The sequence below is a fragment of the Phocoena sinus genome, chromosome 9 (genome assembly GCF_008692025.1).
Source record: "Phocoena sinus isolate mPhoSin1 chromosome 9, mPhoSin1.pri, whole genome shotgun sequence".
Classification (NCBI taxonomy): Eukaryota; Metazoa; Chordata; class Mammalia; order Artiodactyla; family Phocoenidae; genus Phocoena; species Phocoena sinus.
This window is the reverse complement of record NC_045771.1, coordinates 105,002,294-105,017,140: the sequence shown is the minus strand read 5'-3', so window position 1 is coordinate 105,017,140 and position 14,847 is coordinate 105,002,294. Positions and strand designations below refer to the sequence as shown.

Genomic DNA, 14,847 nt, shown 5'->3' with positions numbered 1-14,847 from the left:
GGTATAGCTACTATGGAAAATAGTAGGGAGGTTCCTCAAAAGGTAAAAAAAAAAAAAAAACAAAACAATAGAACTACCATATGATCCAGCATTCCACTTCTGGATATACATCTGAAGGAAATGAAATCACTATCTCTTAGAGATATCTGTACCCACGTGTTCAATGCGGCACCATTTACCATAGGTAAGACATAGAAACAACCTAAGTATCCATCAACAGCTGAACAGATAAAGAAAATATGCTACACACACACACACACACACACACACACACACACACAGGAATATTATTCAGCCATAAAAATGAAGGAGATTCTGCCATGTGTAACAACACAGATAAAACTTGAGGGCATTTTGTTAAGTGAAACAAGTCAGAGAAAGACAAATACTGTATGACCTTACTTATATGTGGAATCTACAAAAACTGAACTCAGAAAAGGAGAACAGATTGATGATTGCCAGGGGCATGGATTGGGGGTGAGGGAAATGAATGAAGGAAGACAAAGGGTACAAATAAATCCAGGATGTAACACAGAGCTTGGTGAATATAGTTAATAATACTGTATTGTATATATCTGAAAGTTGCTAGAAGAGTAGATTTTAAAAGTTCTTACTGCAGAAATAAATAAATTAAAACTATGTGAGAAGATCTATGTGTTTAACCTTATTATGGTAAACATTTTGCAATATATAGATACATCAAATCCTTATGTTGTACACTTTGAACTAACATAGTGTTATATGTCAATTATATATCAATAAAGCTAGGGAAAAAAATCAAAATTGGGCAAAGGACTTGAATGGACTTTTCTCCAAAAAAATATATGAATGGTCAATAAGCACATGAAAAGATGCTCAACATCATGAGTCATTAGAGAAACGCAAATTAAGCCCACAGTGAACTAATTTCTATTGAAAATCATCTCTTTCCTCTTATGGGTTCAAGTACACTTTCAGCTTTTCTCAAGACTATTAAATGCCTATTAATAGCACCTATTCAATACACCAGGTACAATGACACCATAACTCTCATGAATGCTAACAGTGGGTCTTTGATGAGCTAAAGAAAGACTCAGACTACCCTTCATAATTTGCCTTAGGGGCTGGAGAACAACTCTCAAAATTTTTTCTGGAGAGAAGAAGTAAGGAAGATAAAAGATAGTGAAAATGGGGTTGAACACCTCTTATTCTTTTCTCTGAAAGCTTCGCACCTCTCACTTGTATCTAAACATTCAATCCTAGATGGCCAAGAAAGAGAGGGGGAATATCAGAGAAATGGGTAAGTGTAAACAAACACTGACAGTAGAGGAATCAAGGACAGAGGGTAAAGAAGAAAGAAAGGAAACAGCAACATACCATTTGAGATGAAAAGTGGAGGGGGTCCTCTTGCTACTGGGACCCATTAAGAACACATGCATGGGTATTCCTAAATGCTCATTCATAAACGGGCCCTTTATAAATCTAAAGTCTTCAGATATTCAGTCCAATTCTTGGTTTTCCAGAATATACTGGGCTTTTGCTCTGCATTGTTAGGAAAAGCAACCTAAGCTGTCAGAACAGTCCCTCTGGTCTAAAGTGTTAACCTAGCTTATTATATAATTACATGCTTTTACAAATTAAATCTTTGTAGCTAAATATCATGATAGATATTCCTCATACTAAATTCCATTCTATAGTAAATTATCATAGCAATGTTTAAGTTATTTGGGAATCCAAACTTTTCATTAAGTACATGAATCAGCAGAAATGTATTTGGGGGCTGCTATAAGATCTAAGAAGTGAAAGTAAAGAATATGAAACATTCAGATCTATAGCATTTACATTCTAAAAATGCCACTAGTAACTCAGGTCTCTAAGATTAGTTTTGCAGTCTAACTTTGTTTTCTTTAAAGAATTGCATATACTTACCTGAAAATGTAAAAAACAATTCATTTTGCAAACCAGCTCTTTGCATTTTAACATGATGGCATTCAGACTTCAGTAAGAAAACTTGACATGAAAGGTCAAGAACCAATTTGCTTAAAATCTCAAGAAGTTTCTTCTCAAAAGAAACATTATAGATAGTATTACAGGGAGCTGCATGATATCGAGCTGTGAACTGGTAATAATAATGTGGCTCACGATAAGCTGCAAAAAATTAAACAGAGAACAATACAGCAATGGTTATTTAAGCAATTCAAATATATTTCAGCTATTCAAGAGAAATCATTATTTGGAATACATCTGACCCTTGAACAACGCAGGGTTAGAGTTAGGAACACCAACCACACCCCCAGTTGAAAATACATGTATAATTTATAGTCAGCCCTCCTCACCCACATTCCTCTGAATCCAGGGTTCTGCAATGTGTGGATGTGGATCGTGTGGTACTGCAGTATTTGCTACTGAAAACATCCATGTATAATGGACCCACACAGTTCAAACCCATGTTGTTCAAAGGTGAACTGTATATGTTTCTATATACAGCCATATATAAGTATTTTTTTAATTTAACAAGCACTTATCTAGCAGCTACTAAGTGACAAATGCTGTTATAGGCACTTTAAAAATAGAAACTCATTTAAATCTCCTAAGATTATTAAAGATTGGTATAATCTTCACATCCAGCATGTATTGAGGGAAACTATGTCACATGCCTAATGCCTGTGCAATCAAAACTGAGACTCTAGCTGAGGAGCCTAGCCCAGAGTCTGTGCCCTTAACCACCATGTCATGCTGCCTCAAACTCAGGTATGAGACTTCCCTAAGTTTAAATATTCATCTTAGGGAACGAGGGGAAGATGACAGAAGAGTAAGACGCGGAGATCACCTTCCTCCCCACAGATACACCAGAAATACATCTACACGTGGAACGACTCCTACAGAACACCTACTGAACACTGGCAGAAGGCCTCAGACCTCCCAAAAGGCAAGAAACTCCCCACGTACCTGGGTAGGGCAAAAGAAAAAAGAAAAAACAGAGACAAAAGAATAGGGATGGAACCCGCACCAGTGGGAGCGAGCTGTGAAGGAGGAAAGGTTTCCACACACTAGGAAGCCCCTTTGTGCGTGGAGACTGCGGGTGGCGGAGGGGGAAAGCTTCGGAGCCACGGGGGAGAGAGCAGCCACAGGGGTGTGGAGGGCAAAGTGGAGAGATTCCAGCACAGAGGATCGGTGCCGACCGGCACTCACCAGCCTGAGAGGCTTGTCTGCTCACCGCCGGGGCGGGTGGGGCTGGGAGCAGAGGCTGGGGCTTCAGTCTGAGCGCAGGGAGAGGACTGGGGTTGGCGGCGTGAACACAGCCTGCAGGGAGTTAGTGCGCCACGGCTGGCCGGGAGGGAATCCGGGGAAAAGTCTGGACCTGCTGAAGAGGCAAAAGACTTTTCTTCCCTCTTTGTTTCTTGGTGCGCGAGGAGAGGGGATTAAGAGCGCTGCTTAAAGGAGCTCTAGAGACGGGCGCGAGCCATGGCTAAAAGCGCGGACCCCAGAGACGGGCGTGAGACAATAAGGCTGCTGCTGCTGCCACCAAGAAGCCTGTGTGTGAGCACAGGTCACTATCCACACCCCACTTCCGGGGAGCCTGTGCAGCCTGCCACTGCCAGGGTCCCATGATCCAGGGACAACTTCCCGGGGAGAATGTACAACATGCTTCAGGCTGGTGCAACATCACGCCGGCCTCTGACGCCACAGGCTTGTCCCGCACTCCGTGCCCCTCCCTCCCCCCAGCCTGAGTGAGCCTGAGCCCCCGATTCAGCGGCTCCTTTAACCCCGTCCTGTCTGAGCGAAGAACAGATGCCCTCCAGCGACCTACATGCAGAGGCGGGGCCAAATCCAAAGCTGAACCCCAGGAGCTGTGCAAACAAAGAAGAGAAAGGGAAATCTCTCCCAGAAGCCTCAGAAACAGTGGATTAAAGCTCCACAATCAACTGGATGTACCTGCATCTGTGGAATACCTGAATAGACAACGAATCATCCCAAATTGAGGAGGTGGACTGTGAGAGCAAGATTTATGATTTTTTCCTCTTTTTGTAAGTGTGTATGTGTATGCTTCTGTGTGAGATTTTGTCTGTATAGCTTTGCTTCCACCATTTGTCCTAGGGTTCTATCCGTCCATATTTTTTTTTCTTAATAATTATATTTTATTTTAATAACTTTATTTTATTTTACTTTATCATCTTTCTTTCTTTCCTTCCTTCCCTCCTTTAGACAACGAATCATCCCAAATTGAGGAGGCGGACTGTGAGAGCAACACTTATGATTTTTTTCCCCTTTTCCTATTTTTGTGACTGTATGTGTATGCTTCTGTGTGAGATTTTGTCTATAGCTTTGCTTCCACCATTTGCCCTAGGGTTCTATCTGTCTGTAATTTTTTCTTAATAATTATATTTTATTTTAATAACTTTATTTTATTTTACTTTATCATCTTTCTTTCTTTCCTTCCTTCCCTCCTTTAGACAATGAATCATTCCAAGTTGAGGAGGTGGACTGTGAGAGCAACATTTATGATTTTTTCCCCTTTTCCTCTTTTTGTGACTGTATGTGTATGCTTCTGTGTGAGATTTTGTCTGTATAGCTTTGCTTCCACCATTTGTTCTAGGGTTCTATCTGCCCATTTTTTTTTTCTTAATAGTTATTTTTTGTTTTAATAACTTTATTGTATTTTATCTTACTTTATTTTATTTTACTCTATCTTCTTTCTTTTTCTTTTCCTTCCTTCCTTCCCTTCTTCCTTCCTTCCTCCCTCCCTCCTTTCTTTCTTTCTTTCTTTCTTACAACTTCTACTAATTCTTTCTTTCTACTTTTTCTCCCTTTTATTCTGAGCCGTGTGGATGAAAGGCACTTGGTGTTGCAGAGTCAGTGCTGTGCCTCTGAGATGGCAGAGCCAACTTCAGGACACTGGTCCACAAGAGACCTCCTAGCTCCACATAATATAAAATGGCAAAAATCTCCCAGAGATCTCCATCTCAACACAGCACCCAGCTTCACTCAATGACCAGCAAGCTACAGTGCTGGACACCCTATGCCAAACAACTGGCAAGACAGGAACACAACCCCATCCGTTAGCAGAGAGGCTGCCTAAAATCATAAGTCCACAGACACCCCAAAACACACCACCAGATGTGGATCTGCCAACCAGAAAGACAAGATCCAGCCTCATCCACCAGAACACAGGCACTAGTCCCCTCCACCAGGAAGCCTATATAACCCACTGAACCAACCTTAGCCACTGGGGAAAGACACCAAAAACAATGGGAACTATGAACCTGCAGCCTGCAAAAAGGAGAACCCAAACACAGTAAGATAAGCAAAATGAGAGACAGAAAAACACACAGCAGATGAAGGAGCAAGATAAAAACCCACCAGACCTAACAAATGAAGAGGAAATAGGCAGTCTACCTGAAAAAGAATTCAGAAAAATATTAGTAAAGATGATCCAAAATCTTGGAAATAGAATAGACAAAATGCAAGAAACATTTAACAAAGACCTAGAAGAACTAAAGATGAAACAAACAACAATGAGTAACACAATAAACGAAATGAAAAATACTCTAGATGGGATCAATAGCAGAATAACTGAGGCAGAAGAACGGGTAAGTGACCTGGAAGATAAAATAGTGGAAATAACTACTGCAGAGCAGAATAAAGAAAAAAGAATGAAAAGAACTGAGGACAGTCTCAGAGACATCTGGGACAACATTAAATGCACCAACATTCGAATTATAGGGGTTCCAGAAGAAGAAAAGAAAAAGAAAGGGACTGAGAAAATATTTGAAGAGACTATAGCTGAAAACTTCCCTAATATGGGAAAGGAAATAGTTAATCAAGTCCAGGAAGCACAGAGAGTCCAATACAGGATAAATCCAAGGAGAAATATGCCAGGACACATATTAATCAAACTGTCAAAAATTAAGCACAAAGAAAACATATCAATAGAAGCAAAGGAAAAACAACAAATAACACACAAGGGAATCCCCATAAGTTTAACAGCTGATCTTTCAGCAGAAACTCTGCAAGCCAGAAGGGACTGGCAGGACATATTTAAAGCGAAGAAGAAAAACCTGCAACCAAGATTACTCTACCCAGCAAGGATCTCATTCACATTTGATGGAGAAATTAAAATCTTTACAGACAAGCAAAAGCTAAGAGAGTGCAGCACCACCAAACCAGCTTTACAACAAATGCTAAAGGATCTTCTCTAGGCAAGAAACACAAGAGAAGGAAACGACCTACAAAGACGAACCCAAAACAATTAAGAAAACAGGAATAGGAACATACATATCGATAATTACCTAAAATGTAAATGGACAAAATGCTCCCACCAAAAGACACAGATTGGCTGAATGGATACATAAACAAGACCCATATATATGCTGTCTACAAGAGACCTACTTCAGACCTAGAAACACATACAGACTGAAAGTAAGGGAATGGAAAAAGATATTCCATGCAAATGGAAACCAAAAGAAAGCTGGAGTAGCAATTCTCGTATCAGACAAAATAGACTTTAAAATAAAGACTATTAGAAGAGACAAAGGACACTACATAATGATCAAGGGATCAATCCAAGAAGAAGATATAACAATTGTAAATATTTATGCACCCAACATAGGAGCACCTCAATACATAAGGCAAATACTAACAGCCATAAAAGGGGTAATTGACAGTAACACATTCATAGTAGGGGACTTTAACACCCCACTTTCACCCATGGACAGATCATCCAAAATGAAAATAAATAAGGAAACACAAGCTTTAAATAATACATTAAACAAGATGGACTTAATTGATATTTATAGGACATTCCATCCAAAAACAACAGAATACACATTTTTCTCAAGTGTTCGTGGAACATTCTCCAGGATAGATCATATCTTGGGTCACAAATCAAGCCTTGGTAAATTTCAGAAAAATGAAATTGTATCAAGTATCTTTTCCGAACACAATGCTATGAAACTATATATATCAATTACAGGAAAAGGTCTGTAAAAAATGCAAACACAGGGAGGCTAAACAATACACTACTTAATAACGAACTGATCACTGAAGAAATGAAAGAGGAAATCCAAAAATACGTACAAACAACTGACAATGGAGACACGACGAGCCAAAACCTATGGGATGCAGCAAAAGCAGTTCTAAGAGGGAAGTTTATAGCACTACAATCCTACCTTAAGAAACAGGACACATCTCGAATACACAACCTAACCTTGCACCTAAAGCAATTAGAGAAAGAAGAACAAAAAATATCCAACGTTAGCAGAAGGAAAGAAATCATAAAAATCAGATCAGAAATAAAAGAAAAGGAAATGAAGGAAACGATAGCAAAGATCAATAAAACTAAAAGCTGGTTCTTTGAGAAGATAAACAGAATTGATAAACCATTAGCCAGACTCATCAAGAAAAAAAGGGAGAAGACTCAAACCAATAGAATTAGAAATGAAAAGGAGAAGTAACAACTGACACTGCAGAAATACAAAAGATCAGGAGAGATTACTACAAGCAACTCTATGCCAATAAAATGGACAACCTGGAAGAAATGGACAAATTATTAGAAATGCACAACCTGCCAAGACTGAATCAAGAAGAAATAGATAATATGAACAGACCAATCACAAGCACTGATATTGAGACTGTGATTAAAAATCTTCCAACAAACAGAAGCCCAGGACAAGATGGCTTCACAGGCGAATTCTATCAAACATTTACAGAAGAGCTAACACCTATCCTTCTCAAACTCTTCCCAAATATAGCAGAGGGAGGAACACTCCCAAACTCATTCTACGAGGCCACCATCACCTTGATACCAAAACCAGACAAGGATGTCACAAAGAAAGAAAACTACAGGCTAATATCACTGATGAACAGATGCAAAAATCTTCAACAAAATACTAGCAAACAGAATCCAACAGCACATTAAAAGGATCACACACCATGATCAAGTGGGTTTTATTCCAGGAATGCAAGGATTCTTCAATATACGCAAATCAATCAATGTGATATACCATATTAACAAATGAAGAAGAAAAGCCATATGATCATCTCAATAGATGCAGAGAAAGCTTTAGACAAAATTCAACACCCATTTATGATAAAAACCCTCCAGAAAGTAGGCATAGAGGGAACTTTCCTCAACATAATAAAGCCCATATATGACAAACCCACAGCCAACATCGTCCTCATGGTGAAAAACTGAAAGCATTTCCACTAACATCAGGAACAACACAAGGTTGCCCACTCTCACCACTCTTATTCAACATAGTTTTGGAAGTTTTAGCCACAGCAATCAGAGAAGAAAGGAAATAAAAGGAATCCAAATCAGAAAAGAAGAAGTAAAGCTGTCACTTTTTGCAGATGACATGGTACAATACATAGAGAATCCTAAAGATGCTACCAGAAAACTACTAGAGCTAATCAATGTATCTGGTAAAGGAGCAGGATACAAAATTAATGCACAGAAATCTCTGGCATTCCTATACACTGATGATGAAAAATCTGAACGTGAAATGAAGAAAACACTCCCATTTACCACTGCAACAAAATATCTAGGAATAAACCTACTTAAGGAGACAAAAGACCTGTATGCAGAAAATTGTAAGACACTGATGAAAGAAACAAGATGATACAAATAGATAGAGAGATATACCATGTTCTTGGATTGGAAGAATCAACATTGTGAAAATGACTATACTACCCAAAGCCATGTACAGATTCAATGCAATCCCTATCAAACTACCACTGGCATTTTTCACGGAACTAGAACAAAAAATATCACAATTTGTATGGAAACACAAAAGACCCAGAATATCCAAAGCAATCTTGAGAACAAAAAACGGAGCTGGAGGAATCAGGCTCTCTGACTTCAGACTATACTACAAAGCTACAGTAATCAAGACAGTATAGTATTGGCACAAAAACAGAAAGGTAGATCAATGGAACAGGATAGAAAGCCCAGAGATAAACCCACGCACATATGGTCACCTTATCTTTGATAAAGGAGGCAGGAATGTACAGTGGAGAAAGGACAGCCTCTTCAATAAGTGGTGCTGGGAAAACTGGACAGGTACATGTAGAAGTATGAGATTAGATCACTCCCTAACACCATACATAAAAATAAGCTCAAAATGGATTAAAGACCTACAGGTAAGGCCAGAAACTATCAAACTCTTAGAGGAAAACATAGGCAGAACACTCTACGACATAAATAACAGCAAGATCCTTTTTGACCCACCTCCTAGAGAAATGGAAATAATAACAAAAATAAACAAATGGGACCTAATGAAACTTCAAAGCTTTTGCACAGCAAAGGAAACCATAAACAAGACCAAAAGATAACCCTCAGAAAGGGAGAAAATATTTGTAAATGAAGCAACTGACAAAGGATTAATCTCCAAAATTTATAAGCAGATCTTGCAGCTCAATAACAAAAAAAACAAACAACCCAATCCAAAAATGGGCGGAAGACCTAAATAGACATTTCTCCAAAGAAGATATACAGATTGCCAACAAACACATGAAAGAATGCTCAACATCATTAATCATTAGAGAAATGCAAATCAAAACCACAATGAGATGTCATCTCACACCAGTCAGAATGGCCATCATCAAAAAATCTAGAAACAATAAATGCTGGAGAGGGTGTGGAGAAAAGGGGACACTCTTGCACTGCTGGTGGGAATGTGAATTGGTTCAGCCACTATGGAGAACAGTATGGAGGTTCCTTAAAAAACTACAAATAGAATTACCATATGACCCAGCAATCCCACTACTGGGCATATACCCTGAGAAAACCAAAATTCAAAAAGAGTCATGTACCAAAATGTTCATTGCAGCTCTATTTACAATAGCCCGGAGATGGAAAGAAGCTAAACGCCCATCATCGGACGAATGGATAAAGAAGATGTGGCACATATACACAATGGAATATTACTCAGCCTTAAAAAGAAATGAAATTGAGATATTTGTAATGAGATGGATAGACCTAGAGTCTGTCATACAGAGTGAAGTAAGTCAGAAAGACAAAGACAAATACCGTATGCTAACACATATATATGGAATTTAAGGGGAAAAAATGTCATGAAGAACCTAGGGATAAGACAGGAATAGAGGCGCAGACCTACTGGAGAACAGACTTAAGGATATGGGGAGGGGGAAGGGTGAGTTTTGACAGGGCGAGAGAGAGTCATGGACATATACACACTAACAAACGTAGTAAGGTAGATAGCTAGGGGGAAGCAGCCGCAAGGCACAGGGATATTAGCTCGGGGCTTTGGGACAGCCTGGAGGGGTGGGAGGGGGAGAGTGGGAGGGAGGGAGACGCAAGAGGGAAGACACATGGGAGCACATGTATATGTATAGCTGATTCACTTTGTTATAAATCAGAAACTAACACACCATTGTAAAGCAATTATACCCCAATAAAGATGTTAAAAAAAAAAAAATAAATAAATAAAAAAAATAAATGCTGGAGCGGGTGTGGAGAAAAGGGAACACTCTTGCAGTGCTGGTGGGAATGTGAATTGGTACAGCCACTATGGAGAACAGTATGGAGGTTCCTTAAAAAACTACAAACAGGGCTTCCCTGGTGGCGCAGTGGTTGGGAGTCCTCCTGCCGGTGCGGGGGGCACGGGTTCGTGCCCCGGTCCGGGAGGATCCCGCGTGCCGCGGAGCGGCTGGGCCCGTGGGCCATGGCCGCTGGGCCTGCGCGTCCGGAGCCTGTGCTCTGCAGTGGGAGAGGCCGCAGGAGTGAGAGGCCTGCGTACCACAAAAAAAAAAACAACAAAACTACAAACAGAACTACCATAGCACCCTGCAATCCCACTACTGGGCGTATACCCTGAGAAAACCATAATTCAAAAAGAGTCATGTACCAAAATGTTCATTGCAGCTCTATTTACAATAGCCCAGAGATGGAAACAACCTAAGTGTCCATCATTGGATGCATGGATAAAGAAGATGTGGCACATATATACAATGGAATATTACTCAGCCATAAAAAGAAACAAAATTGAGCTATTTGTAATGAGGTGGATAGACCCAGAGTATGTCATACAGAGTGAAGTAAGTCAGAAAGAGAAAGACAAATACCGTATGCTAACACATATATATGGAATTAAAAAAAAGTGTCATGAAGAACCTAGGGGTAAGACAGGAATAAAGACACAGACCTACTAGAGAATGGACTTGAGGATATGGGGAGGGGGAAGGGTAAGCTGTGACAAAGCGAGAGAGTGGCATGGACATATATACACTACCAAACATAAGGTAGATAGCTAGTGGGAAGCAGCCGCATGGCACAGGGAGATCAGCTCCGTGCTTTGTGACCACCTGGAGGGGTGGGATAGGGAGGGTGGGAGGGAGGGAGACGCAAGAGGGAAGAGATATGGGAACATATGTATATGTATAACTGATTCACTTTGTTATAAAGCAGAAACTAACACACCACATTGTAAAGCAATTATACTCCAATAAAGATGTAAATAAATAAATATTCATCTTAGAAGAAAAGAGTGTCATATAATTGCCAACAATAGGCAAAAAAAAACTATGTTTCTAACATATCTATAAGCTTTATTGAGTTCAGTTACAACACCTGAAACTGAGAATAGGGTTTTTTTTTTCTATCCGTTTCAAAATCTCACTGAAATGACACAAGAAATATAAAAATGATAAATCCATGGTACTAGAAATCAGAAAAGTTTACCTTCTGAGACAGGGAGCTCTGTTGCTACTTTTGTTAATCAAGGGGCCTGCTGAGGAGACACTCTCCACTCGCACTAAAGTGATAGCCACCACCGTTCACTTTCCTACCTGCTCATTTAAGCCAAAATTGAGTGCACAGACCAAGCTACTATAAGCCTTTGTATTCAAGGTTGAGACCAGACAGCTTCTAATTCATTTACAAACATGAATGAAAACCACAGATTCTCCTAACCAAATCTGGGGAGTTCCAAAATCACTAAAGGAAAGCATGAAGGGGTTTCCCTGGTGGCACAGTGGTTGAGAATCTGCCTGCCAGTGCAAGGGACACGGGTTCAAGTTCTGGTCTGGGAAGATCCCACATGCTGCAGAGCAACTAGGCCCGTGAGCCACAACTACTGAGCCTGCCCATCTGGATCCTGTGCCCCACAACAAGAGAGCCCGTGACAGTGAAAGGCCCGCACACCGTGATGAAGAGTGGCCCCCGCTTGCCGCAACTAGAGAAAGCCCTCGCACAGAAACGAAGACCCAACACAGCCAAAAAATAAATAAATAATTAAAAAAGAAAAGCATGAAAATGAAAAAGCAAGGGAAAATAACATAAAAGAAAATTAATGTAGGAAGCATTTAGAAATAAGTTTTTAAAATTCTAACTAGTAAGGATAGAAAATATATCCATAAAACTATTATAAAGCTATTGTAGAAGAGAAGTGATGCTAAATACGAAAAGCATCCTGGAAAAAATTTTTAAATACAAATACAGAAAATTTAAAAATTAATTGAAGTAATAAATGAAAACAAGGTTAAAAATATGTTTGGAGATGAAGTAATGAAATTCTCACATAGCATAGATCAAAATTAGAAACAAAATGACAAGAGCAAAAGAAGAGAAAAGGAAGAGAGATCCCAGATAGCCTATGTTAAAGTGAAGGAGTTCCAGGAGAGAACAGAGCAAACAAAGGAGAAGTTAATCAGGGGACAAACAGGGAAAACACTCTGTAAGCTGAAGAACGATTTGTGTCATCACACCAAAAAGGTCCATGAAACTGTGAATAAGAAAACTGAAAAACAATGTCACATTGAGACATAAATCTTAAAAACCTATCAATATCATGCATTTACTGACACATATATTCCCATATGATAAATGACTGATTTATATTGATTATATCATAATTTATCACATCAAAGCTGTGTGATGTGATACATACAAGAACCATGTTGAAGAGTGAACCTTATCAGATGGACCTGGAAGCTGCAGCAAGGCTCCCAGCAAGGACTGCAGACAGAGCAAGCACTCCTCTGGTTCATGGGCTAACAAAGAACTCCTTTTTCCTTCCAGAAATCCGGCATGTATCATGCTATTACATTTGATAGAAAGAAATCTGAATATAAGCCACAATATCTTCAAAATGCCCTCAAAAACTCTATCAAAAGTGTCCTTTTCTGAAGACAGCTTCTTATCTCTGGGAGAAGTACACATTTACACACACAGCAACTCAGGATCCGCTTGTAAATGAGTTATTAACAAGTTGTATAAAGGAGAACACAGCAGGCTGGAGGCTGCCTACAGGATTGGCCCTTGGCTGGTAAGTATTTCCCTAAACGGACAGGCATTGCTCCCCATGTGATAAAACTGTTTCCCCGCCTGAGGAACTGAACCCTGCACCTCTGGGAGTTTGGGACTTCTGTCGTTGTCAGGCAGAGGGAGCCTTCAGGACTAGCTCCCAATCAGCGCCTGGGTGCTAAGTCGGCACAGGGGTTACTGGATTTTTACCACTAAGGAAAGGAGGGGGCTCAATGCAACCTCACACAGGAAGGATAGCACAGCAGTCCTGTACGTGGATTTCACCTGGCTCTGGCCGTGACTTTCCCCCTGCCATTCCTACTGTGTGTCCCTCACCTTAGCCTTGAGTACAACTCTGCTGAGGCCAGCAAGTCCTTGCAGGAAATCCCTGCAACAGTTTAAAAAATAAAATCCTCATAGGAAAATCAGAAGCTTTCAAAGAAAAAAGACATATACGGCTCTAGAAAAATGGGAATGATAAAAAAAAATGACATAAACATCTACAGGAGTTCTCAAAAGTTTTGGTCTCCGGATCTCTTTACATTCTTAAAAATCACTAAGGACCACCAAAGAACTTTTTTGTAGGATATAGCTACCAATATTTATGATACAAAAAATTCAAACTGAAAAGCTTTTAAAATGTTTATTAATTCATTTTAAAATGATAGAAACTCATCAGGCAGTAACATAAAAAAAAACTTTTAGGTACAATAACACTTTTAGGTACAACTTTTAGGTACACTTTTAGGTACAATAACACTTTTCAAAGAGAATCAGTGAGAACAGTAGTATTGTTTTATATTTTGAAAAGCTCTTTAAGGTCTGCTTAATAGAAGTCAGCTGGATTCTTATACTTACTTGTGCATTCAATGACATATGGTGTGTTGGTTTATTGCCTCATAGAGATATGTAGTTGGTTAGAAAGAAACATTTTAACAGCTTTTTTGCATAATTGTGGATGACTGTTCCACAGTAGCTTACCCACTTCAACTATAAATCTCAACACAGTTAAAACAGTAAATAATATCATTGTATAATTACAAAAACAGTTTTCACCTTACTGACCCCTTGAAAGGGACTCAGGGACTCCAAGGAGTCCATAGATTACTATTTGAAAACTACTGATCTATACTCAGAGTTAGAGTATTTGAACTTACTGGAAGTTGGCAAGAACACAATAACTTAGTAAAACAGGTAAAAAATATGAATAGAAAATCTCAAAAGGAATAATAAACACAGAAAAAGATGCTCAGAGATGCTAGTACTAAGGAAAATGCAATCACAACGGTGGCATAACATTTTATACCCCTATACAAATAAGAGAGCAATAACACCTATTTTTGTGAGGGATATGGGTACGAACAAGTTTTCATACACATTATGAAAATTAAAAAATAAAAGAAAGAAATATATATCTCAAAATATTAAAGAAAGTAATAAATTAAGAATAGGAAATTATAGAACAAAAACCGGTACATATGACTAAAGAACAAGTGGAGATTTTAAAGAAAAAGATCCAATTGGAAATACTGGGGATGGAAAGTATAGTCATTGAAATAGAAAAACGGCACCAAAGTTAAAACAGAAAGTGAACAGACTAGCTA

At 39.2% G+C, this 14,847-nt stretch overlaps 1 protein-coding gene across 1 annotated transcript in view; it reads right to left on the bottom strand.

The window, feature by feature from the left end:
- Window positions 1-14,847, bottom strand: part of ZPBP (zona pellucida binding protein) — a 104,313-nt gene that overhangs the window by 60,776 nt on the left and 28,690 nt on the right. Inside the window, exon 5 of the mRNA XM_032643451.1 lies at window positions 1,909-2,127. Coding sequence (XP_032499342.1) covers window positions 1,909-2,127 — 219 coding nt within the window. The remainder of the gene's footprint in view (window positions 1-1,908; window positions 2,128-14,847) is intronic.